Raw genomic sequence first — 25,155 nt, forward strand, 5'->3', positions numbered from 1 at the left:
CTTCTGTCTGCTTCAGTTTTTCCACCCATAAGATGGGGAAAATGGTACTATTGCCTCAGAAAGATCATCTTATGTACTACTTTTTATAATCAGAGCAAAAAAAATGTAGCTGCCCATACAACAGCTAGATGCCTTTTACCTATATGAAAAGTATGGTCACTAGTGCACGCAGCGTCCCGGATTGCGAGAGGGATGTCCGGCTGCCAGTTTAGGCCTGACATCCCCTGAGGGGTCCCGGATTGTGAGAGGGCACAGGCCGGGCTGAGGGACCCCCCCACCCCCATCGAGTGCACAAATTTTTGTGCACCAGGCCTCTAGTCCTATATAATAAAAAGCCTAATATGCTAAGTGTCCGGTCATCTGGTTGTTCATTCAACCAATCAAAGCATAATATGCTAATGACATGCTAAGGCTGCTCAACCACTCGCTATGACATGCACTGACCACCAGGGGACAGACAGATGACTGGTCGCTATGGTGTGCACTGACCTCCAGGGGGCAGATGCTCCAACTGATAGGTTAGCTTGCTGCTGGGGTCTGGCCAATTGGGACTGAGCGAGACGGGCCGGAAATGCCCTATTGCCCTCCCGTGGTCCTTCCCCAGCTGGCCAACCTCCTGTGTTCCTCCCCGGCCTTGATTGTGCACCGGTGGGGTCCCTCAGCCTGGCCTGTGCCCTCTTGCAATCCGGGACCCCTTGGGGGAAGTTGGAGAGCTGGTTTCAACCTGATTCCACAGGCTAGGCTGAGAGACCCCCACTGGTGCATGAATTCGTGCACAAGATCTCTAGTTTTAAAAAGAAAACCTTTCCAGTTCCTCCCTCATCCTGTTAATGTTTTCCTCTAATTTTTCCAAACATATTCTTAATAGTTTGAACTTATTTATAATGGCTGTTTTAGTGTCCTTTTCTGCTAATTTCATTACCTCTACAATTTCTGGGTCTTAATTAGTGATATTTTTTTCACTTATTTTTTTCCTGCTTTTTTGATTGCCTTGTATTTTCTGGTGGTTGCTGCACACTGTGAATTTTATGTTTTGGGTGTTGGATTTTGTTGTATTCCACTAGCTTTGGACTTATTTTAGCATGCAGTTAAGTAACTTTGGATCAGTTTGGTCCTTGAAGTCTTGCTCTTAAACTCTGTCAGGACGTATGTAGTCTTGGTCTTAGTTAGCCTTTCTAATAGGCATTACTCTCCTGAGGACCCTATTATATTACAGACCTCCCATATTATGAGATCTCTTGATTCTTTCTGATAGAAACACAAACTATTGCCTGTGTTTTGTGAACTACATAGCCTGCTGTGTAGCAGTTCTTAACATATCCTTGGGTATATAAATTAATTTGTATTTTCTTGAATTCTGTATACATGGTATCATATAAATATGCTCTCTTTGGTAGCATCCAGCTTTTTTCATTCAGCATGATGATTTTGAAATACATCATATTATTGTGTCTATTAGTGGTTCATTTCTTTCTGTGTTTGAATACTATTCCTATTATATAACTATACTATATTTTGTAGAAGCTCACACTGAATTTAGATGAACATATCATTATATACTAATGTATTTGTACTATTTCAGTGCTATAGTGAAGATACTGGTATTAGCTATATTAAAATCAAAAGCTCAAGTTATTTTTGTATTGCTCTTTAATTCAGTCATCTTAATTCAGTTTTTCATTGACTAATTTTTTTTAAAGTCTTTAATTTTATTGTTTTTTTTTTAGGTGTTTTTGTGGTCGCTTGGTCAAGCAACATGCTTGTTTTACTGCAAGTCTTGCCATGAAATACTCAGATGTGAAATTGGATGACCATTTTAATCAGGCATTAGAAGAATGGTCTGTGGAAAAGCATACGGAACAGAGCCCAACGGATGCTTATGGAGTCATTAATTTTCAAGGGGGTTCTCATTCCTACAGAGCTAAAGTATGTCACATATTGGTTTCTTTACTTCATTTACGTTGTTATTTAAATGATATATTTTTGTTATCTGACAGTTTATATAATGCTATGTCAGGAAATCAGTCCCAGTAATTCTTTTACATATTTTTAAGTTCTTTGTAGACGTGCGTAAAATATATAATTGTTATACCTTGGTGACTTGAACTTTTTATCATTATAAAATGTCTTTTATTTTTTGTCAGTTTTGTTGACTAAGCCTGCTTTTTTCAGTAATCAGTATAGCTAATATTTTCTTTTATTTTACTGTTAACCTTTCTTTAAGGGTTTCTTTTCAAAAATTTAAAAAGTAGTGTCTACTGTCTCACTTTTTCTTTGTTTCCTTGTGTCTTTGGATTAAATATTTTTTTATTCTTTTCCTCCTTATTAGCATGTTATTTATACATTTTTTCTATTTTTATATTCTCTTTTTAAAAAATATATTTTTAATTGATTTCATAGAGAAAGGGAGAGGAGGAGAGAGAGAGAAACATCAATGATGAGAATCACTGATTGGCTACTTCCTGCACATCCCCCACTGGGGATGGAGTCCACAACCTGGGCATGTGCCCCAACTGGGGAATTAAACCATGACCTCCTTGGTTGATAGGTTGACGTTTAACCACTGAGCCACGCCAGCTGGGCTTACAGTATTTTTATGAAACTATGAATACATTTTTAACTTGTTACTATTATAGATTAGTACTATACTACTTTCTGACAATGCAAGATCCTTTGGAACCTTTGTAAGTACATTTACTTTCCTTATGGCTTACGTGCTTTTTGATGGCATGAATTTTATTTCTTTGTGTATTTTAAACCCCAAAACATAATTGTTTTTCATTTAGATTTACCAACATTTTACTCTTTACATTGTTCTGCCTGCCTCCTTCTCTTGAAGGGAAAATAGTGCCAATTGGTCTCCCGTCTCTAAAAGTTTTCCCATTCTCATGGATCCTTAACCCACAAGTTTTCATTGCGTTGATAGCCCTCTGATGCCTCAAAACAGATGTTACTTACCTAGTTTTAGTTTTTCTAGTTTCCAGGGGCAGAGATGGTCCAGAGCAATCTAGTTCATTGCCAGAAGTAGAATTCCTCATTTATTCTTAACATAATCTTTAAAAAAAAAATTAGCTTTAGACTCTTTTGCAAACACTACTGTGTGTACTGTATTAATTATAATAATGAGTTAAATTAAACTAATGCAGAAATACTTAGTATGGAACAAATCTTTTTCAAATCATTCTTAAGGGACTCTGGAATCTTAATCAGTGTTGAAGAATTCTGATACTTGAGCATATTTTTTCATTGGTGTTTGATATTTGTAATGGAATGGGCAATATATTGTTTTGTAAAGAACCTTTCTTAGAGATGCTTAAAAGTGTTTTTTATTCCAACATCTGAATGTTTCAGATTTCTTATGAGGTGAATCATATAGGTGCATTAGACAAAGAGAATGAAGTAGAGTGGTTATAGCAAGTAAATTTTGTGATGTCACTTAAGAGAAATATAATTTTTAAAATCTAAATCGGAGGAAATGATGGTTAATTTTCTATAGAATGATTTAAAAAAATTAAACTGGTAAATCCACCTGAACACTTTAGAATATTGAATAAAATTTATTATTTTCGGTAATTTGTGGATCAAATCTATAATTACTTCCATCAAGGGAAACCATCATTTATATTAAAAATATTTTTGTTACTTTACTGCATAGCGACAGTCCTTCTATAAATGGACTTGATCATTGACAAAACTTTCAAATAGATAATGTAGTATTTGCTTTTTTTAATAGCAAGAGTTGCAGAAGCCTCCATTTTCATCATTCTTTCTTTTTCTTTTTTTAAAAAAATATATTTTATTGATTTTTTACAGAGAGAAAGGGAGAGAGAGAGTTAGAAACATCTCTCAGCTGCCTCCTGCACACCGCCCACTGGTATGTGCCCGCAACCAAGGCACACGCCCCTGACCAGAATCGAACCTGGGACCCTTGAGTCCATAGGCTGACGCTCTATCCACTGAGCCAAACCAGTTAGGGCTCTTTCTTTTTCTTTTTCCCATCATTGTAGTTAGCCTTTATACCTCTCATTCACTGCATACTCATAGTTAAACAAGCTAATAAAAACTGGATAAATGTGTAAATTGGTTGAACAGTAAATGAATTTATATAAGCAGGAAGTGTAACACAGTTATATCTTAATCTTAAATTTTAAACATTAGAATGCCACTACTTCTATAGCTCGTACAAAATGGCTTTCCAACTTTAAAATCATTTGCTCTTATTCAAAGTGTAAATATATTAAAAGTAGCCTATGAAATCTTTATAGTTAATTAAAATAAAAGTTTTCTAAAGTTGTGTAATGTTGTATTATGAAACTTATGAACATAGTCAATTATTTTGTCTTTTTTAGTATGTTAGACTATCATATGACACCAAAACTGAAGTCATTCTGCAACTTCTGCTTAAAGAATGGCAAATGGAATTACCCAAACTTGTTATCTCTGTACATGGGGGCATGCAGAAATTTGAGCTTCACCCACGAATCAAGCAGTTGCTTGGAAAAGGTCTTATTAAAGCTGCAGTTACAACTGGAGCCTGGATTTTAACTGGAGGAGTAAACACAGGTACTGTGATAATTATACTAATTTTATTTAGTCTGTTTATAATTTTTTCAGAATATCAATTAGATATTTGAAACAATAGTCAACACTGAATATAAATATATTCAGTTTTTCTGTTAAATCTACAGTTTCTAGATAAATGGTAACTAAAAGTTTTTGGTTTTCATTTAGTCTTTTAAAAAAATAATACGTTTTAGAACGGGTTGGCAAACTATGACCTATGTACCAAATCCAGTCCACTCCTTGTTATTGTAAATAAAGGTTTATTGGAACATAGCTGCATTCATTTGGTTTTGTGTTATTTATGGCTACTTTTGTTCTAGTTTAACAGAAAACAAAAGCTATATTTTGCAAAGCCTAAAACATTTACTGTTTGGCCCTTTACAAAAAAAGGTTAGTAACCCTTACTATAGAGCAAAGTATTATTATTGTTTTTTAAATATATTTTATTGATTTTTTACAGAGAAGAAGGGAGAGGGATAGAGGGTTAGAAATATCGATGAGAGAGACACATCGATCAGCTGCCTCCTGCACACTCCCCACCGGAGTTGTGCCCACAACCAAGGTACATGCCCTTGACCAGAATTGAACCTGGGACCCTTTAGTCCGCAGGCCGACGCTCTGTCCACTGAGCCAAACCGGTTAGGGCAAGAGAAAAGTATTATTATTCCTGTCACTTTCTGGCTACTGGTAAATTGGTACAAGAATGGAATCCATTGCCTAGCCAGTAGTAAGAAGTAACTTTCAAAATTAATTTTTAATATACTATAATCTTTCTAAGTCTTCCCTATCACATCTGCAGGTTAGATTTTAGAAAGACCAATTAATTTTAATGTCCAAAGTAAAGCAATTATTACTTAATTAGTTTGCAAATATCTAATTCATTATCAACAACTGTGTATTAAGTATTCTTCTGGCTGCTGAAAATATATCACTCCACAAAACAAAATATTTACCTTCAGCAGATTACATTCTGGTGGGGGAGATGCAGATAACAAACATATAACTAAATGTATAATATCTTAGTTTCTCTGAGTAATATTTTTTCTCATGCAAGGGAAACAAAAAAAAAAAGGAATTATATCAAACTAAAAGGTTTTTGTTTGGCAAAGGAACCCATCAACAAAATGAAGAGACAAACCACTGAATAGGAAAAGCTACTCACCACTGATACAGCTGATAAGAGGTTAATATCCAAAATGTATTTGTTTATTTAAATTTAAATATATTTTTATTGATTTCAGAGAAGGGAGAGGGAGAGAGATAGAAACATCAATGATTAGAGAAAATCATTGAGTTGCCTCCTGCACACCCCCCACTGGGGATCGAGCCTGCAATTCAGGTCGGGAATTGAACCATGACCACCTGGTTCATAGGTTGATGGTCAACTACTGATCTATGCCGGTCGGGCAATAACCAAAATTTGTAAAGAACTCAGAACAACTCAACACTAAAAAAACAAATAATTCATTTAAAAATAGGCAAAGGACCTAAATAGACATTTCTCCACAAAGAGGAAATATAGATGACTAATAGACATATGAAAAGATGGTTATTAATCATCAGAAAAATGCAAATTAAAGCCACAATGAGATATCACCTCACACCCATCAGAATGGCTATCTTACCTAATAATAGACAAACATGTAAATTGACCATCCCTCCGCTACACCCACCAGCCAATCAGGAGAGTATGCAAATTAACCCAACAAAGATGGCGTTAATTTGCATATGTAGGCAGTCTGGGTCCCAGGAACATCATCGGGCACCCAGGTCACTCCTAGGTAGGCCCAGTGTGGGCCCTGAGCAGCTTAGGAAGGGCCTGAGCCAGGGGGCCCCTGCCCAGCCTAACGCCTTGGCCAGAGGTGTTAGGCCTGGGCAGGGGCAGAGCCCACAATCGGAGGGAGCTGGGGGTCCCTTGCCCAGGCCTAACACCTTGGCCAGAGGCGTTAGGCCTGGGCAGAGGGGGAGCTGGCAATCGGGAGCAGGGGTGGAGCTGGTGATTGGAGGGAGTTGGAGGTCCCCTGCACAGGCCTGGGCAGGGGCAGAGTTCGCGATCGGAAGGAGCTGGGGGTTCCCTGCCCAGGCCTAAAGCCCCAGCCAGAGGCCTTAGGCCTGGGCAGGGGCCGATGGGAGAGAGCTCGGGGATCCCTGCCCAGGCCCCGAGGCTTTAGGCCTGGGCATTGGCCAAGAAGGCAGTTGGTGTGAACTACAGAGGAAACACCTTTTCTGACTGCTCATTGGCTAAGCTCCCTGTATGCCACTGGTAATATTCTTAGTAACTTGGGTAATAAGAATCCAAGAAGGTGACTTAGGGTTTTTCCAACACACTCCTGGCGAAAAAAATGAGGTCCCCTGCTGGAGGGCTAAGAAATGTCATATCCTGCCCTAGCCAGTTTGGCTCAGTGGATAGAGTCTCTGCCTGCTGACTGCAGGGTCTGGGTTCAATACTGACCAAGGGCATGTACCTAGGTTGCAGGCTCCTCCTTGGCCAGGGCCCAGGTCAGGGCTCATGCAGGAGGCAACCAATCAAGTTGTTCCTCTCACTTTGATGTTTCTCTCTGTCTTTCCCTTTCTCTTCCACATTCTCTAAAAATCAATGGAAACATATCCTCAGGTGAGGATAAAAAAATAATAAAGAAAGAAATGTCATATCCTATGAAAGACACATCTTGAAAATGCCTAAAGAAAGTTGTCATTTTTCATAGTGAAGGGACTGGAGTCCGTGTTGCTGCAAACACCTGGCAGTGGCTGCAGCAGCGGGGTGATGGGGCTGGTGCCTTCCCCTGATCAGCCCAGTCACCTCCCAGAAAGGGAGGCCAGACTGCGGCTTACGCCCACTCCCCAAGGGGATCAGGGAGCAGGCCTAAGCCGTCAGTAGGACGTCCCCTGAGGGCTCCCAGTATGTGAGAGGGGACAGGGTGGGTTGAGAGAACCCCCCCCCCAGTGCACGAATTTCATGCACAGGGCCCCTAGTCATCAATAAATGAACAAACAAGTGTGATGATGTGGAAGAAAGGGAGCCATTATGCATTGTTGATGGGAATGCAGATTGATACAGCCACTATGAAAATAGTATGGAGTTACCTCAAAAAATTAAAAATGGAACTGCCTTATGATCCAGAAATTCCATTTCTAGATTTATGTCCGAAGAAACCCTAATTCGAAAGAATACGTGCATTCCTATGTTCATTGCAGTGATACTTTCAATAGCCAAGATATGGGAGCAACTCAAGTGCCTATCAGTAGATTAGTGGATAAAATAGATGTGGTACATATATACAGTGAAATATTACTCGGCCATAAAAAATGAAATGTTACCATTTGCATGCATGGACTCTAGAGGGTAAAGTGAAATAGATTAGTCAGAGAAAGACAATACCATATGATTTCACTTATATGTAGGAATCTAAAGAACAATATAAATGAAGAAACAAAACAGAAACAGATCCATAGATACAGGGATAGAGTGATGGTTGCCATAGGGGAGGTGGGTTTATGGGGCTGGGTGATAAAGGTGAAGTGAGTAAGAAGTACAGTTTGGTAGTTACAAAATAGTCATGGGGATTTAAAGTACAGCATAGGAAATACAGTCACTAATACTGTAACTGTATGGTGCCAGATAGGTACTGGAAATGTCAGGTGGAGCACTTTGTAAAGTGTATGCTTAATCATTATGCTGTACACTTGAAACTAGTACAACATAATATGATGTAAACTGTTACTGGAAAAAAAAGAATAAAACCTATGTTGAACTCATACAAATGTGTAATAAGATTATAAGTGCTATGCAGACACATGAAATATATTGTAGAGATGATGGGGATGGTGGCTAGGGCTTCACTAATAAAGTGACATTTGAGTAGAGATGGAAGGAAATGAAGGAGTAAGATAAGAGTAATGTGGAGTACAGCATTTAAAGAAGAAACAGCTAGTGTGTTGGGAGAATAGTAATAAGGGGTCATTCAGTATCGCTGGAGTGGAAAGAGCAAGAAGTATTAGATGGTAAGATCAGAGAGTTGTGGGTGTGTGATGGTGGTGAGGATTGGGTAGCATGGTGAATACCAGGGACAATAGGAAGATCTTTATAGTAGATCCTTGTAATCCATTTTAATCACTTGTGATTTTTTCTCTGAATGAGAAGGGATGGTTTTAAGCAGAGTTGACAAGAGCAAAGATCACTTATATGATATTTTGAAAGTAGACTGTAAATACCACAATGCCAAATGCCATAACAAAATACCACAAGATTAGGGTAGCTTGAACAAAAATTTATTTTCTCATATTTCTCTAGGTCCAAGATCAAGATGTTAGCAGGTTTTGTTCCTTCCGAGGCCTTTCTTCTTGGCATTCAGATGGTGACCTTTTCATTGTGTCCTCTCGTAGCCTTTCCTCTGTGCATGTGCGTCCATGGTGCCTCTTTTTGTGTCTCTTTTTTCCTGTAAGGACACCTGTCAGGTTGGATTTGGACCCACCCTAGCCACTTCATTTTGATGTAATAACCTCTCTAAGGGACCTATTTCCAAATACAGTCATATTTTTAGGTACTAGGATTAGGATTTCAACATAGGAATTTTGGGGAGGATGCAATTAAGTTCCTAACAAATCATAATGAGGACTTATGTGGTCTTTTGAATTGTCTTTTCTACTATTCTCCCAGGTTTTGATTCATTAGAAAACTTTTGTAATTATTTGGGGTGTGTGTGTATGTGTGTGTGTGTTGGTGTATGTATGTTGCTTATAGTCCTAAGCCATACTTTTTGTTTTTTGAGATGGTGTGTAGAGCAATAACAAAAAACGATAGTTACTTACATTGAGGAATCTAAGAGAGAAGTAAGCATAAGAACATGGTAAAAGTTTTATATGTGTTTTAGTCAGTTGTAGTGATCCGAAATTGTAGTTTTTTTTCTCTTTGGTCCTTGAGTTTTCTTTGTAAGTTTGTTTTTTTGACCTTGTTGCCTTTTGTATGTGTTAAGAAAACTATCACATATTGTAATGTTACAGATGGAGCACACGATTGTTCTGAACACAATGAAGATTTTTAGATAAAGTGAATTCTATTTTGTATGAACAGGTGTGGCCAAACATGTTGGTGATGCCCTCAAAGAACATGCTTCCAGATCATCTCGGAAGATTTGCACTATTGGAATAGCTCCATGGGGAGTGATTGAAAACAGAAATGATCTTGTTGGGAGAGATGTAAGAATGATTTTTAAATTTCTTGTATTTGAACTTCCTTGTAAGCAAAATTAAAAAGGATCTTTTGGGCAACTAAAAATATTCTTGAACGTACAATACTTTTCAAATTTACTTTTTTAAAAGTATTTTTCTAAGGTTTCCTTCTGATCATTTTGAATATACAGTCATAGATACAAGTAATTATCATTAGAGTGTTAGTAGATTTTGGTTTCTGCCTTTTTAAGATAATTATTTCACACTTTTTTCCATTTCATGCCAGTCTTTGTAATTAAATTTTTAATGATTGCATAACATTAAGAATTAATTTATTGTTACTATGAATAGTAATCAAATGCTTTGAATAGGTTAAAGATGTGAATTGGCTATGTTTATCAAGAGACTATCAAAAAGGAATGACTAATTTATAATGATCCCTTTTAAGTGCAATTAAATTTCTAATATCAATTTTAAAGATCCTATTTATGGCTAGAAAAATAGCAATATGACTTTTGATTGCTTTTATTTAGTGTGCTTATGTATTAACTCTTTATTCACCAATAAACTAATCGTGTTTTTTTCACATTATTATATGCTGCTGCTTCCTTTGCATGTGATAATGAAATATATTCTGCAATAAGAAACAATTTAGTTGTATCATGCAACCAATTACTGATTAATCTTTGGCTGCTTAAAAGCTAGTGCTTTTTTATGTATTCTTTGATACTTTCTATTTGTTGCCATAGGTAAATGGAATTTTACCTTATTTTCCTTTATAGATTATTTCAATTTATTTTTATTTTACATTATGTTATATTTAATCTCTCCCACTAACTCCTATATTTGATGTTGTTTAGGTGGTTGCTCCTTATCAAACCTTATTGAACCCTCTGAGCAAATTGAATGTTCTGAATAATCTACATTCCCATTTCATATTGGTGGATGATGGCACGGTTGGAAAGTATGGGGCAGAAGTCAGGCTGAGAAGAGAACTTGAAAAAACTGTTAATCAGCAAAGAATTCATGCTAGTAAGGGAATATATAAATTCATTATTGAAATTATAAATTCGTTGTTGAAATTATTCTGGGCTATATTAATTGCCAGCAACATTCTTAAAAGATAGAATGTTCTTTGAAGTACTGGTTTTATTATGTAGCAAGATAGCATGTGAAACAACCAAGGATGACTGACCTGAGATAAATAAGGTGACCTAGGAAAAGAACCCTGAGGCCAAGTATCCGAGGGCACTCAGATACTGAGGTCGAAGCCACAAAGGTCCATTGGATGCTCTGTTGCCATTGTAATCCTATTGTAGCCCAAAGAATTCAGAAATAATCTTATTGTGTGATATATTCTAATGCATGACTTTGAAATTCAAGATGAAGAGTAAAAAGGAAAATATGCTTTATTGCAAAGTAAGAATAACCTTGCTTAAAGTTTTTAACATGAGTAAGTATCACTTTTTGGTAGGTATGTCTTAGAGTTGGTATTCTTTTTTTAAAAAAATATATTTTATTGATTTTTTACAGAGAGGAAGGGAGAGAGATAGAGAGTTAGAAACATCGATGAGAGAGAAACATCTATCAGCTGCCTCCTGCACATCTCCCTACTGGGGATGTGCCCGCAACCAAGGTACATGCCCTTGACCGGAATCAAACCTGGGACCTTTCAGTCCGCAGGCCGATGCTCTATCCACTGAGCCAAACCGGTTTCGGCGAGTTGGTATTCTTAGTACTGGTCTTCCTTTTCAACCATAGTCAAACTTTCTGGTTCCCTCAACATCTAGATTTTTATTTCAAAAAGGAGAAATTGTGTAATCTTAGGAAACCAAGAAGGTGAGCTCTATGACAAAGGGAAATAGAAATTCAAAATTATAGAACATTATATTCAAATTATGGTGGAGTCTTAGGATCTCTTTAAAATTACGAATGTTTTAATCCTATAATTACGTATATTTTGAATTCTCTCGCTGCATTGCAGGTTATTAAAAACAAAAATTGACATTCTTTAATAAATTTGTTACTCTTGTAGAGGTCTTGTATTTTATTAATCAGTTCCCTTTATGTGACCCTAATTCTGTTGTTAATGTTTATTAATCTCTCAATTATTTGGAATCAGAAATATACCTTCTAATAACAAATTAAACAGACATATATTAGAAATTCAACTAGAAGCAAACTCTAAAACAAATTAACGTTATACATTTCTTACCAAGAGTTGTTAGTGAAATATTTTTACTTTTCAGAAAATACATAAATTCTAGTGTATTTCTAATTATATATTAGATTTTCTAATTTTGTCAATTAAAACAGACGTTAAGTCAATGAAAAAGTAACTTATTCAGTATTCAATTTATGCCAGACTAGTATCATGTTAAATGCTTAAAATGAAGTCAACATTGTATTGAAAGAAATTATATTGGCCTTTTTTGTTTTGTTTTTGATGAATAAAAAATAAGATTAAATTGCTAGTTTTGCCTAATATCTTAACGAATCTTTTCCTTTTTTTAGGAATTGGTCAAGGTGTCCCTGTGGTGGCACTTATTTTTGAAGGTGGGCCAAATGTTATCCTCACAGTTTTAGAATACCTTCAGGAAAGTCCTCCTGTACCAGTTGTCATATGTGAGGGAACAGGCAGAGCTGCAGATCTACTAGCGTATATTCATAAACAAACAGAAGAAGGAGGGTAAGTGTGTTTGATTAAAACAAGTTGTTTTTTTTAAAAAAAAGATACTTTTATTGATTTCAAAGAGGAAGAGAGCGATAGAAACATAAATGATGAGAGAGAATCGTCAACTGGCTGCCTCCTGCATGGCCCCCACTGGGGATCGAGCCCGCAACCCAGGCATGTGCCCTTGACCAGAATCGAACCTAGAACCCTTCAGTCCGCAGGCCGACACTCTGTCCACCGAGCCAAACCGGCCAAGGCAACAACAAGTTTTTAATAACTATGTAAAGAGGCTTGTGGTGTTTTAGAATATTGGATTCATTTCAGTATGTTATGAACATGAAAATCTGAAGTTTAATATGATACCTTGCTAAGGCTTGAGGAAATAGTTTGACACGTTATTGGAATGAGTTAAAATACATGAATCTTTATAAAGGACAATTTTGCAAGATCTGTCAGATTACAGAGGCATGTAATTTTGACCCAGTAGTTCCATTTCTGGCAATTATTTCTGCAGATGTACTTCTACATATATGAATAGCATATGTATAAAGTCACTTATTACGGTATTGTTTGTAATAGTAAAAGATTGCAACAAAATAGAACATAGATCAAAGGGACTAGGTAAATTATGGTCTGTCTGCACAATGGAATAGTTTGTAACTGAGTAAGATTGTCATCTGTGTACTAGATTTGGGAAGATTACTAAAATATATATGCAGAATAAGGAAAATGCAGAGTAGCATGTATATTGTGCTATACCTTTTATGTAGGAAGGAAAGAGGATAATTATTGGTATATATAGAAAGAGATCCTGGAAAGCTATTCACACTAATAGTGTTCCTTTTCAGCAGTTGAGGTGAAACTGGGCAGATGGAAGACAGTGGGAAGGAGGCTTTCATTATGAATTTTCACATTTTTATATTTAGAGTGTTTTATATTATACTAGAGGTCTGGTGCACAAATTCACCCAGCCCTGATTGGAGCCTGCTGGCCGGGGGCAAGTACCACAGGCGATTGGCCAGCTGGCTGGGGGTGGGACCACGGGAGGTTGGCCTGCTAGGGGGAGGGACTGCGGGAGGTAGGCTGGCTGCAGGGAGGGACTGGGGGAGGTTGGCTGGCTGCGGGAGCGCACTGACCATCAGGGGACAGCTCCTTCATTGAGCATCTGCCCCCTGGTGGTCAGTGTGAGTAATAGTGACTGGTCAACTGGTTGTTCTGGTCATTCAGTCGTAAGGGTTGCTTAGGCTATTATATATATAGATTTTTGAGCCATGTAAATATAATACTTATTGAGAAAAAAATAAAAATGTGCATGAGCTTGTGTTTAAGACATGTTGGTGAAATACTACTTTACATACCACAGTATCTTAAAACGATTCTATATACTAAATCGATAATATGCAAATTAACCCTCACGCCCTCACAAGATGGCTGCCTGCAACCAGGCTGGCAGGGGGGTTAGTGAGGGAAGACCAAAGAGCTGAACAAGCAGGCTACGTGGGGCAACCAGGCCAGCAGGGGGGTTGGTGAGGAATGACCAAACAACTGAACAGCAGGCTGTTTGGGGTGACCAGACCAGGCTGGCAAAGGGGGGCAGTTGGGGGCAACCAGGCCAGCGGGGCTGGGGGGGCAGTTGGCGGTGACCAGGAAGGCAGGCATTGAGTGATTAGGACCAGGCAGGCAGCGGTCTAGGATTGTGAGGGGGATGTCCTAGATTGGAGAGGGTACAGGCTGGGCTGAGGGGACCCACCCCCGTGCACAAATTTCATGCACCGGGCCTCTAGTCTTTATATAGTATCTTATAGAATATGAGTACTAATATTGAAACACATACCTTGTAAAAAACTTCAAAATAATTCAAAGAGAAAAATCATTCCATTCCATTTCCCCCTTTATGACTTATAGTGGGAGTCTCATGAAGGATAAAATTTCACCAAGGGTCAAGTTCTTAATATTAATACAGTAGCTTTAAAAGTCTTGCATAGATCCACCTGTATTTCATATTAGATTCTACAAATAATGAAAATTTAAATCAGTGAATTAAGTTATGCTTCCTCTTAATCTAGGAATCTTCCAGATGCAGCAGAACCCGATATTATTTCAACCATCAAAAAAACATTTAACTTCAGCCAGAGTGAAGCAGTTCATTTATTTCAAACATTGATGGAGTGCATGAAAAGAAAGGAGCTTGTAAGTAGATTTTAGCAGAATAAGCCTTTTAATTCAAAGAACATTGCAAATTGGTGAGAAACTTGTTTTTCATTTGCATTTTAAGATTTTAAATCTTATTTAACCATGTTAACGGTATCGTTTTTTGTTGTTTGAGCTGAAAGATACAGAAGGACTATTACAGCTTTTATATGGTATTGAGGCATATATTTGCACTTCTCTTTTAGGAAAAATTTCATAACAAGGCCTCAAAAGATTTTTATCTAGAGATAAGGAAGCATACTAAAGAATTGTTAATGGCATATCTAAAATATATTTAGAAACAAAAAAAATTAAACTATTTTACTCTGAGTGCTCAAATTAAATTAAAGATTAGTGCTGCTTACTTTTAGTAATCTAAACATGGGCTTTTGTTTGTAGAGAAAATTTTTATCAACTCTGAGTAGAAGATGATTTGCTGTTTTCTTCCATATATTTTTTTTCTCTATAATTGGAAATGAAGTTAGTTGAAAATTTTGTAAAATGGTCTTTTTCTTTATGAAAGATGTTATTACATAAAAATGTCTAGAATGGTGTTACATTGCAATTTATTTAAAGAAACTTCCAGTTAAAAAAACATTTCTCATCAAAGACACATATAATTGTTTGGATTAAGTAAATGTTCACTCTGTAGAAGAAATAGCAGGATTTTCCCATAAGTTTCCCAGTCCATAAGTTTCTTATTTTAGTGAAGGACATAAGATAGATGAAAAACTGAATGTAATGTGAAATCAAACATTTTTAATTTACTTGCCATTTTACTTGGTAAATGATGCAAAGTCTTAATTTCATGTTTTTTGGTTCCTTATTTTTGACCAAAAAAAATACACATTCCAAAACTATCTCATGTGTAGTTTGAAATTACTTTTTTATGTCTTATGCCTTAGTTTTTGAAACGTAAAGGCATAATATTATTAATTAATTAATCCTTATATAGATCACTGTTTTTCACATTGGATCAGATGAACATCAAGATATAGATGTAGCGATACTTACTGCACTGCTTAAAGGTAAGATTTACATATTTTTATTTATTTACTAGAGCCCGGTGCATGAACTTCGTGCATGGTGTCGGGGTCCCATTAGCCCAGCCTGCACCCTCTCCAATCTGGGACCCCTTGGGGGATGTCCAACTACCAGGCCCATCCGTCTCATAACCCAGGACCGTTGATTCCTAACTGCCCACCTGTCTGCCAGCCTGGTCACCCCTAACCGCCTCTGCCTGCAGGTCTGTTTGCCCCCAACTGCCCTCCCATGCCGGGCAGGTCACCCCTAACTTCCCTCCCTTACCAGCCCAATTGCCCCTAAATGCCCTCCCTTGCAGGCTTGGTCCATCCTAACTGCCCTCCCTTGGTCGCCCCACATAGCCTGTTCAGACATTTGGTTGCCCATCACTGCCCCCCCTGCCGCCCTGGTCGCCCCACACAGCCTGCTATTCAGTCGTTTGGTCGTCCCTCACTAACCCCTCTGCTGGCCTGGTTGCCCCACGCAGCCTGTTCAGTCGTCCGTTCAGTTGTCCGTTCGGTTGCGATGGCCCCTGGCTCTTCATATATATAGATAAGATCTTTCATTTATATCCCATTTCTATAAGAAACACTTAAATTTAGCAAAGTGTTTGGGTACTCAATTTTTTCAGTAATTTTTCTTGTGAAAGATAGGTTAGCTTTCTTTGACAATAAGTTAGTGTTTATTTTGTAGAATTATTTTAAGGTTATAGCAGTATTTGTGCCACCAGACCCATTTAATTATCCTGTTAAGAATGTGTCACATTTTTAATTGGCTAAAAAATAAAGGTATATTAGTTGATAGACTTTAAGAGTGTTCTTAAACATGCTTTTTTTCATTCTGAAGATAAATTTGGAAAGAAAACTAAGGGTACTTATATGATTAAGAAGTCAATGCATATGCACATTGAACTGTTTTTCTGCCATTATCTGGCCAAAGATATTCAACTGATATAGCAAGTGATATTATAATGAATAATCTTTTAAAAAATTAGAAACTAAAATGATATCCCATCTGGGTGCCTAAAAGTTCAAGTATGTAAGTAAGTGAGTTGGCAGGAGCAGAGCAAGAAAGCACTATTGTCTTATTGTCATTCACAAGAATTTCCCAAATACTAGGCGACAATAAATTGCCAATAGACGAAACGTTTAAATAATACTATTATAAAATGTAAGAGAACATATACATCACCTTGGGAACAAGAGACCATAGTAATAGGAAACCCAGAAACCATTAAAAGAGAGATCAATAAGAGGGATTGCATAAATATAAAAATATATTTGCCATATACTTCTGTGTGCTAGCCACTGTTCTTTAGTGTTTGAGAGTATTTATCTCATTTTATCTTTACAATAACTTAAAGGGAAAGATTTTCTAATACTTTCCTCATTTTATATATGAGGAAATTAATGAATAGAAATGTGAAGGGATAACAATGAGCTGGTACAAATTAATAATAAAAAGATGATTACCTCATGGGAAAACTGCCAGAATTTATATTGTCAATTGTATTAACAGAATATTACAAATGCTTGAAGAATACATGGAAGGGTGTTCAGTGTTAATAATCTTTTATAAAGTAAATATTTGTCCTACCTGGTTTGGCTCAGTGGATAGAGTGTTGGCCTGTGGATTAAAAGGTCACGGGTTCCAGTTAAGGGCACATGCCCAGCTTACAGGCTTGATCCCCAGAGGGGGCGTGCAGGAAGCAGTCAATCAATGATTCTCTCTCATCATTGATGTCGCTCTCTCTCTCTCACTCTCCCTTCCTGTCTGAAGTCAATAAAAATATATTTTTTTAAAAGTAAATTTTAAAAATAAGTTTTTTATCCTTTTACTAGGTATTTTTATACCTCTGATAGATGTTACAACCTTTCTGGAATATATTTTGGCAGTAAAAAGCTTTAAAATATCCTTCCAAATTGGCTTCTACTAAATCATACTATGTAAATATGTCAGCAAAAAAATCAAATATACTTACCAAAAAAATCAAAATAACCTGAATATCCACCAGTCATAGAAAACTAAGGTATATGGTATTAAAACACACAAAGCCTGCTGCTGAATACATTATATAGCGCGATTCACTTTTGCATAAATAATTGAAAGTGTACGTATGAATTTATATATGCACAGAAAAGCACATGTAAGGATGTTTCCCATAATCTTAACAGTCAGTACTATCTCTGATAGAAATGTGTCATCTTTATTTTCTTTTTGTTCTACATTCTAAATTGTTTGTAGTGAATAAGGCTGTATCTTATAGTTGGAAAATAAAAGTCCTCAACCCTAGGGTTAATCTTACCTCTCTGAGGCAGGGTACTTCTGAACAGTGACTGATACCAGCTGTGTAAGTTAGTTAAAAGGGAGTGGGAAGAATTCGTAAGTGTTTACATTTTAATGGAGATAAATTAATTGAACATGTCAACTTTTCTTTATTCGATTAGGCACTAATGCATCTGCATTTGACCAGCTCATCCTTACATTGGCATGGGATAGAGTTGACATTGCCAAAAATCATGTATTTGTTTATGGACAACAGTGGCTGGTATGTAAAAAATCCTATGTGTATAGTGTAATTAAATTAAACTAAGTAATTAACAAAGTGTTTGTTGGAACTGTGACCTAACTTGATGTTTGACTTGTCAAGTAAAAAATATACTAAAGTGCAAGATTAGTTTACCTAGGCACTCTACATTTAAATCTACTTAGGATTTAATAAGTTCTATTTACTTCTTTGGTAAAACCTTGGTTTTTTTATAGCATAGAGATCTCTAAAAATTCTAGAACTGAAAAAAGTCATGACAGTAGTGTTGTATGCATCCATGTTCATCAGGGCTATCAACCTGTAATTTTCTTTTTTTTGTGACCGCCTTGTCTGGTTGTGGTATCATAAAATTAGTTTGGAAGAGTTTCCTCCTCTTCTATATTTTGAAAAAGTTTTAGAAGGATTGGTGTTAATTCTTTGAATATTTGATAGAATGCATCAGTGAATCCATCTGTTCCAAGACTTTTGTTTGTTGGGAGGGTTTTTTATTACTATTGGTAATAAGTCTGTTCAGATTTTCTATTCATCATGATTCAGTCTTGTTAAGTTGTATGTTTCTAAGAATTTATTCATTTCTTTAGGTTGTCCCCTCTGTTGGCGTATACTTGTTCATAGTAGTCTCGTATGATCCTTTGTATTTCTGTATATCAGTTGTACTACTTCCTCTTTCATTTTCTTTATTGGAGTACTGTTTCTTTTTTTGGTGAGTTTTTTCTTCTTCTTGGTTTGTCAATTTTGTATATCTTTTCAGAGAACCAGTTCTTATTTCATTGATCTTCTCTATTGTCTTTTTGGTCTTTAGTTTTTTTTATTCTGGTCTAATATTTATTTTCTTTTTTATACTCACTTTGGGCTTTTTTTTGTCTCCTTTTTCTAATTCCTTGAGGTGAAAAGTTAGGTTAAAACTTCACATGTTTTTTGAGTTAGGCATTTATTGCATTGACTTTCTCTCTTAAAACTGCTTTTGCTACAGCCTACAAATTTTATGTTGTATTTCCATTAGTTTCCATATTTTCTCACTTTATCCTATTTCTCTTTGACCCAGTGGTTATTCAGTAGCATGTTATTTAATCTCCACATATTTGTTAAGTTTCCATTTTTCTTTGTGTAATTAATTTATAATTTCATATTGTGATTGGAAAAGATGCTTGATATTATTTCAGTCCTCTTCAATTTATTAAAATTTGTGTAGTGGCCTGAAAATGTCTCGTGTGCACTTGAGAAGAATGTGTATTCTGTGGCTTTTGGGTGGAATGTTTTGTCTATATCTGGTAAGTCCAGCCGGTATAATGTGTCATTTAAGGCCTATATTTCCTTATTGATTTTTTGTCTGGATGATCTCCCGATTGACATAAGTGGGTTGAGTGCTGTGCCATGCACCAAGAGGTCACTGGTTCAATTCCTGATCAGGGCACATGCTTGGGTGCATGGGTGCACACCCCCAATCAATGTTATGCTCTCATTTTAAAGTTCCCTACTATTATTGTATTGTTGATTTTCCCTTTGGGCCTATTAATATTTGCTTTATATATTTAGTTGTTTATATGTAGGGTGCATAAGTTTACAGATGTGATATACTCTAGTTGGAGGGACTGATTTATAATCATGTAATGCCTTCCTTTGTCTCTTATTACAGTCTTGTTTTAAAGTCTATTTTGTCTGCTATAAATGTAGGTACTCCAGCTTTTTTGGGGGGGGGCGGGGAGTTCTCTATTTGCATGGAGTACCTTTTCCATCCCCTCACTTTTAGCCTGAGTCTGTCTTTACATCTAAAGTGGGTCTCCTGTATGCAGCATATACAATGGGTTATTTTTTATACGTTCAGCCACTCTGTCTTTTGATTAGAGCATTTGGTCCATTTACATTTAAAATAATTATTGATAGATATGTACATATTAATCATTTTGCTAATTGTTTTCTAGATGATTTTATAGTTCCTCACTGTTTCTTCTCTTGCTCTCTTCCTTTGTGGTTTGATGACTTGCTTTAATGATAAATTCCTTTCTCTGTTTATTTACTTTTGTCTATTTACAAAAGAGGGTTTTTTTTTTCTTTATAGTTACCCCAAGGCTTACATATAATAACTTATATCTCTAATGGTCTATTTTAAGTTGATAAAAACTTAAGTTTGATCACATTCTAAAGCTCAATATTTTTACTCCCCCATGATGTTATTTATTTATTTATTTTAAATATATTTTATTGATTTTTTACAGAGAGGAAGGGATAGGGATAGAGAGTTAGAAACATTGATGAGAGAGAAACATCAATTCAGCTGCCTCCTGCATACTCCCTACTGGGGATGTGCCCACAACCAAGGTATGTGCCCACAACCAAGGTATATGCCCTTGACCGGAATCGAACCTGGGACCCTTCAGTCCACAGGCTGATGCTCTATCCACTGAGCCAAACCAGTTAGGGCTGATGTTAGTTTTTAAAGATATTTTTATCTTATGTATATCTTAACTAATTATAATCATAGTTCTTTTTACTACTTTGATCTTTTAACCTTCATACTAGCTTTATAGGTGATTAATCTATCTTTACTATGTGTTTACTTTACCAGTGAGATTTTTTCATATATTTTCTTTTTTTAATATATTTTTATTAATTTGGGAGAGGGAGAGAGAGAGAAACATCAATGTTGAGAGAGAATGATTGGCAGCCTCTTGCATGACACCCACTGGAGATCAAGCCTGCAACCCTGGCATGTGCCCTGACTGGGAATTGAATCATGACCCCCTGGTTCATAGGTCAATGCTCCACCACTGAGCCAGGCTGGATAGGCCTTTCATATATTTTCTTGTTACTACTTAGCACCCTTTCTTTTCAGCTTAAAGAAGTTCCTTTAACATTTATTGGAAGTGGTTTAGTGATAATGATCTCCTTTAGTGCTTGTTTGTCTGGAAAACCCTTAATCTCTTCTTTAATTCTAAGGATAACTTTTCAAGGTATCTCCTTTAGTGCTTGTTTGTCTGGAAAACCCTTAATCTCTTCTTTAATTCTAAGGATAACTTTTCAAGGTATCTCCTTTAGTGCTTGTTTGTCTGGAAAACCCTTAATCTCTTCTTTAATTCTAAGGATAACTTTTCAAGGTAGAGTATTCTTGGTTGGAAGTTTTCTTCTTTTAGTACTTTGAATATATTGTTTGCTCCCTTTTGCTTGCAAAGTTTTTTTTTTAAAATAACATTTTTATTTCAGAGAGGAAGGGAGAGGGAGAGATAGAATGATGATAGAGAATCATTGATTGGCTGCCTTCTGCACATCCCCTACTGGGGATCGAGCCTGCAATCAGGGCATGTGCCCTGACTGGGAATTGAACAGTGACCTCCTGGTTCATAGGTCGATGCTCAATCACTGAGCCTAGCCAGATGGGCAAAGTTTCTACTGAAAAAATCTACTCATAGCCTTATGTAGGTTCCCATGTATGTAACAAGTTGTCTTTCTCTTGCTGCTTTTAATAGTTTCTCATTATCTTAACTTTTGATATTTTAGTTATGTGTCTTGGTATGATTTTGCAGGGGGTAGGGGGAGTGGTAGGTTCACCTTATTTGGAACTTTTTCAGCTTCCTGGATCTGATGTGTTTCTTTCCCCAGGTTAAGGAAGTTTTCTGCTATTATTTTCTCATGTAAGATTTTTGCCCCTTTCTCTCTCTCCTCTTTCTGGAAGTCCTATAATAGAATGCTGTTCCATTTGCTGTTGTCCCATAAATCCATTAAGTTATCTTCACTGTTTTTCATTCTTTTTTTTTCTTTGTGCTACTGTGATTGGGTTGGCTTCACAGTTAATTGATCCTTCGTTGATGTATCTAGTCTGCTATTGAAGCCTTCTAGTGTATTCTCAGTTCAGTTAGTGTATTCTTTAGGTCTGTGACCCCTATTCTGTACATCCTTGTATTTTCCATCTCTTTTTTTGAAGTTCTCACTATGTACATCCATTCTTCTCCCCAGTGAAGTGAGCAACTTTATAACCATTACTTTTTTGGTTTTTCATTTTGTTTGACTTTCTTTTATTGGTTTCTATACAGTACATGAAACAACCACCCCTTTCACTCTTGACATAATGGCCTTGTGTAGGAGATGAACCCTGTCATTTAACCCTGCCTTAGCTCATTATTGTCACTGAAATCTTTGTGCTTGTCCAAGCAGACTATTATGTTTTTAATAACAACAAGTAGTTGCCAGTGCCCCTAAGGGGAGGATCTCAGCACCTAGACTCAGGCTGATTGGAAGCCAGACTCTTAGGCAGCAGCTTTTAAAAATCCTCAACCAAATATTAAGCAACTAAATTGAAACACTGTAGTGGCATCAGAAAGAATAAAATACCTAGGAATAAATTTACCAAGGAGGTATAACACCTGTGTATTGACAGCTAACAAGCATTAATGAATAAAATTGAAGAAAACACAAATAAAAGGAAAGATATTCTGTGCTCATGGATTGGAAGAATCAATATTGTTAAAATGTTCATATTACCCAAATTAATCTAAAGATTCAGTGTAATCCCTATCAAATTTCCAATGGCATTTTTCACATATACATAATAAATAATTCCAAAATTTGTATGGAACCACAAGAGACTCCAAATAGCCAAAGCCATGTTGAGAAAGAAGAATAAAGCTCGAGACATCATGCTTCCTGATTTCTGACTATATTACAAATCTATGGTTATTAAAACATTACGGTATTGGCATAAAGCAGACACATAGATAAATTGAACAGAATAGAGAGCTCAGAAATAAACCGATGCATATATGACCAGCTAATTTACAACAGTGAGCCAATAATATGTAACGGAGTAAGAGCAGTCTTGTCAGTAAATGATGTTCGGAAAACTGACAGTGACATACAAAAGAATGGAACTTGACCACCATCTTATACCGCACACAAAAATTTAACTGAAAATTGATAAAAGACTTCAAGGTAAGTTCTAAAACCATAAACTCCTAGAAGAAAACATACAGAGTAAGCGCCTTTCCATAATTTTCGGTGATTATGTTTTTAATCTAACAATGGTGTAAAAGCAACAAAAACATTCATAAACAAGGATGCCATCAAACTAGTATCTGAAGAAAATGAAAATAGTACTCAAAAATACATGCAACTGCATGTTTATTGCAGCGTTATTTACAGTAGCCAAGATATGGAAGTAACCTACGTGTCATCGATGGATGAGTGCATAAAGCAGTTGTGACACACACACATACCCACACACACCTTTAGGGCATTATGTTAAGTGAAATAAGTCAGACAAAGATAAATACCAGATGATCTCTTACATAGGGAATTTAAAAAACATCAAGCTTATGAATAGAATAGATTATTATCTGCCAGAGATAGGGTGGAAGAAATGGGTGAAGGGGTTTAGGTTAAAAAAAAAAGTAATGCTCTATGTAGAAGATAACTGATTACAGTGTTCTCTTGGATGTTTAGACCAGTTCCTTCTGCAGTCTTCCACATCTTACTGAATGGTACAAACCAGTTTCTTAGACAAAATATCGTAATGTCATCTTTTGTTTTTCTTACATATTGCAGTCCAATTTCATTAGTAAATCTTTTCAGATCTACTTTCAAAATAGCCAGTTTTATTCTGGTCCAGTCTACTATCATCCTCCTTCTGTATTGTTTTAATAGCAGCATGCATAGTTTCCTTACTCTCATTTTTCCTCTCCTTTTACAGACAGAAGATGGATCACATCACATTTACACAGCACAGTCCAGAGCCCTTATGATGGCCAACAAGACTTTACATTTGTCCCATTACTACCTCTCTTACCTTACAGATACCACTGTCCTCTTTGCTCTCTTTTATGTAGCCAGGTTCACTTTCTTGTTGTTCTTAGAACATATTCAGAATGTTTCTAGGCTTTATACTTGCTGTTTTTTCTGTCTTGAACTTCCTAGATAACTTCCTGGACTTGATTCCTCCTCTCTCTCTGACTTCTAACCAGATGTTTTCTGCCCAGTCTGACTCTTATCGTTCACCCAATTTTAATAGCAGCCCTCTGTGACAGCATTTTCTATATTCTTTTTTTTAATTTATTTAGCATTTATCACTCTCTGATAAACCATATATTTTAGCTGTTTACTTCTCCTAGAAAATACATTTTATGAAAGCCAAGAATATATTTTAGTTTTGTTTACTGCTTTATTCACAGTTAGGCACATAGTGAGTGTTTGCCAAATTTTATTACATATCTCAATCAGAAGTAGGGTGGGTAGCTTAAATGTTTATCTGTACTTTGGAATATTATCCTGCCTTTAAGGGGATGAGTTAGGTCTTTTCTATCTACATATGTAAACAGCAAATTGTAGAAAAGTATGTTTAGCATGATCTTAATTTTGGCAAATTTTGTTTATGAGTGCATATTCATATACACTGTGTGGTCATAGAACCTTTCTGGAGACTGTAAATATAGCCTATATCTTCAACATGAGGGCCTAAGAAAAGAAAGGTTCTTTTAATACCATTTGGTGATATTTGATTTTTTTAAAATCATGATAATGTATTTTCCTATATACTACTACTACTACTAAACTATTTGGTCACTTCCCTTCTCACAGTACTTCAGAGGAAGAAATTGATGTTACTCAACTGTGTAAAACTTTTATAATAAACCAACCTTGATTCTATTTAATAATTTCATTGGATTTTTGTCTATTCAGATAAAGCTTGACAGAGTCTTTACCTTCTATGTATATATGGTTTATCTCATGGATTTCTGCACAATGTCGTCTATTTGACTTTGGGCTTTTATGCTTAATGTACACTTTGTAGAACAAATATTTTACCTTTTTTCTCTTGATTGTTTGTAAAGTATGCATTGAGTATATCAAGAAATGTTGCTTATAAAGCATATACTGTTTTTAAACTAAATTTTTTTTTCTCAGATATGAACATTGTGTTAGGCTTTGTTGTTCTACGGCAGTGGTTATAAAACAATAAGATCAAACACTGCTTTAAAAAATATATATATATATGTATATA

At 36.1% G+C, this 25,155-nt stretch overlaps 1 protein-coding gene and 1 long non-coding RNA gene across 4 annotated transcripts in view; both read left to right on the forward strand.

The window, feature by feature from the left end:
• The window catches only part of TRPM7 (transient receptor potential cation channel subfamily M member 7), a 124,129-nt gene that overhangs the window by 22,828 nt on the left and 76,146 nt on the right, over window positions 1-25,155 (forward strand). For all 3 annotated transcript variants that reach the window (XR_001512578.1, XM_006756005.2, XM_015558931.1), the window contains exons 4-11: window positions 1,728-1,926; window positions 4,350-4,563; window positions 9,635-9,759; window positions 10,593-10,764; window positions 12,247-12,421; window positions 14,473-14,596; window positions 15,552-15,624; window positions 18,067-18,167. Coding sequence is in view for 2 of the 3 variants with exons in the window: in XM_006756005.2 (XP_006756068.1) it covers window positions 1,728-1,926; window positions 4,350-4,563; window positions 9,635-9,759; window positions 10,593-10,764; window positions 12,247-12,421; window positions 14,473-14,596; window positions 15,552-15,624; window positions 18,067-18,167 (1,183 nt within the window). In the remaining variant the exon portion in view is untranslated. The remainder of the gene's footprint in view (window positions 1-1,727; window positions 1,927-4,349; window positions 4,564-9,634; window positions 9,760-10,592; window positions 10,765-12,246; window positions 12,422-14,472; window positions 14,597-15,551; window positions 15,625-18,066; window positions 18,168-25,155) is intronic.
• LOC107181863 lies at window positions 5,426-9,584 on the forward strand. Its single transcript, XR_001512579.1, has 3 exons — window positions 5,426-5,746; window positions 8,855-8,918; window positions 9,565-9,584. It is a non-coding gene; the product is annotated as an uncharacterized LOC107181863 (long non-coding RNA).

Source organism: Myotis davidii, unplaced genomic scaffold (genome assembly GCF_000327345.1).
Source record: "Myotis davidii unplaced genomic scaffold, ASM32734v1 scaffold132, whole genome shotgun sequence".
Taxonomy (NCBI): domain Eukaryota; kingdom Metazoa; phylum Chordata; class Mammalia; order Chiroptera; family Vespertilionidae; genus Myotis; species Myotis davidii.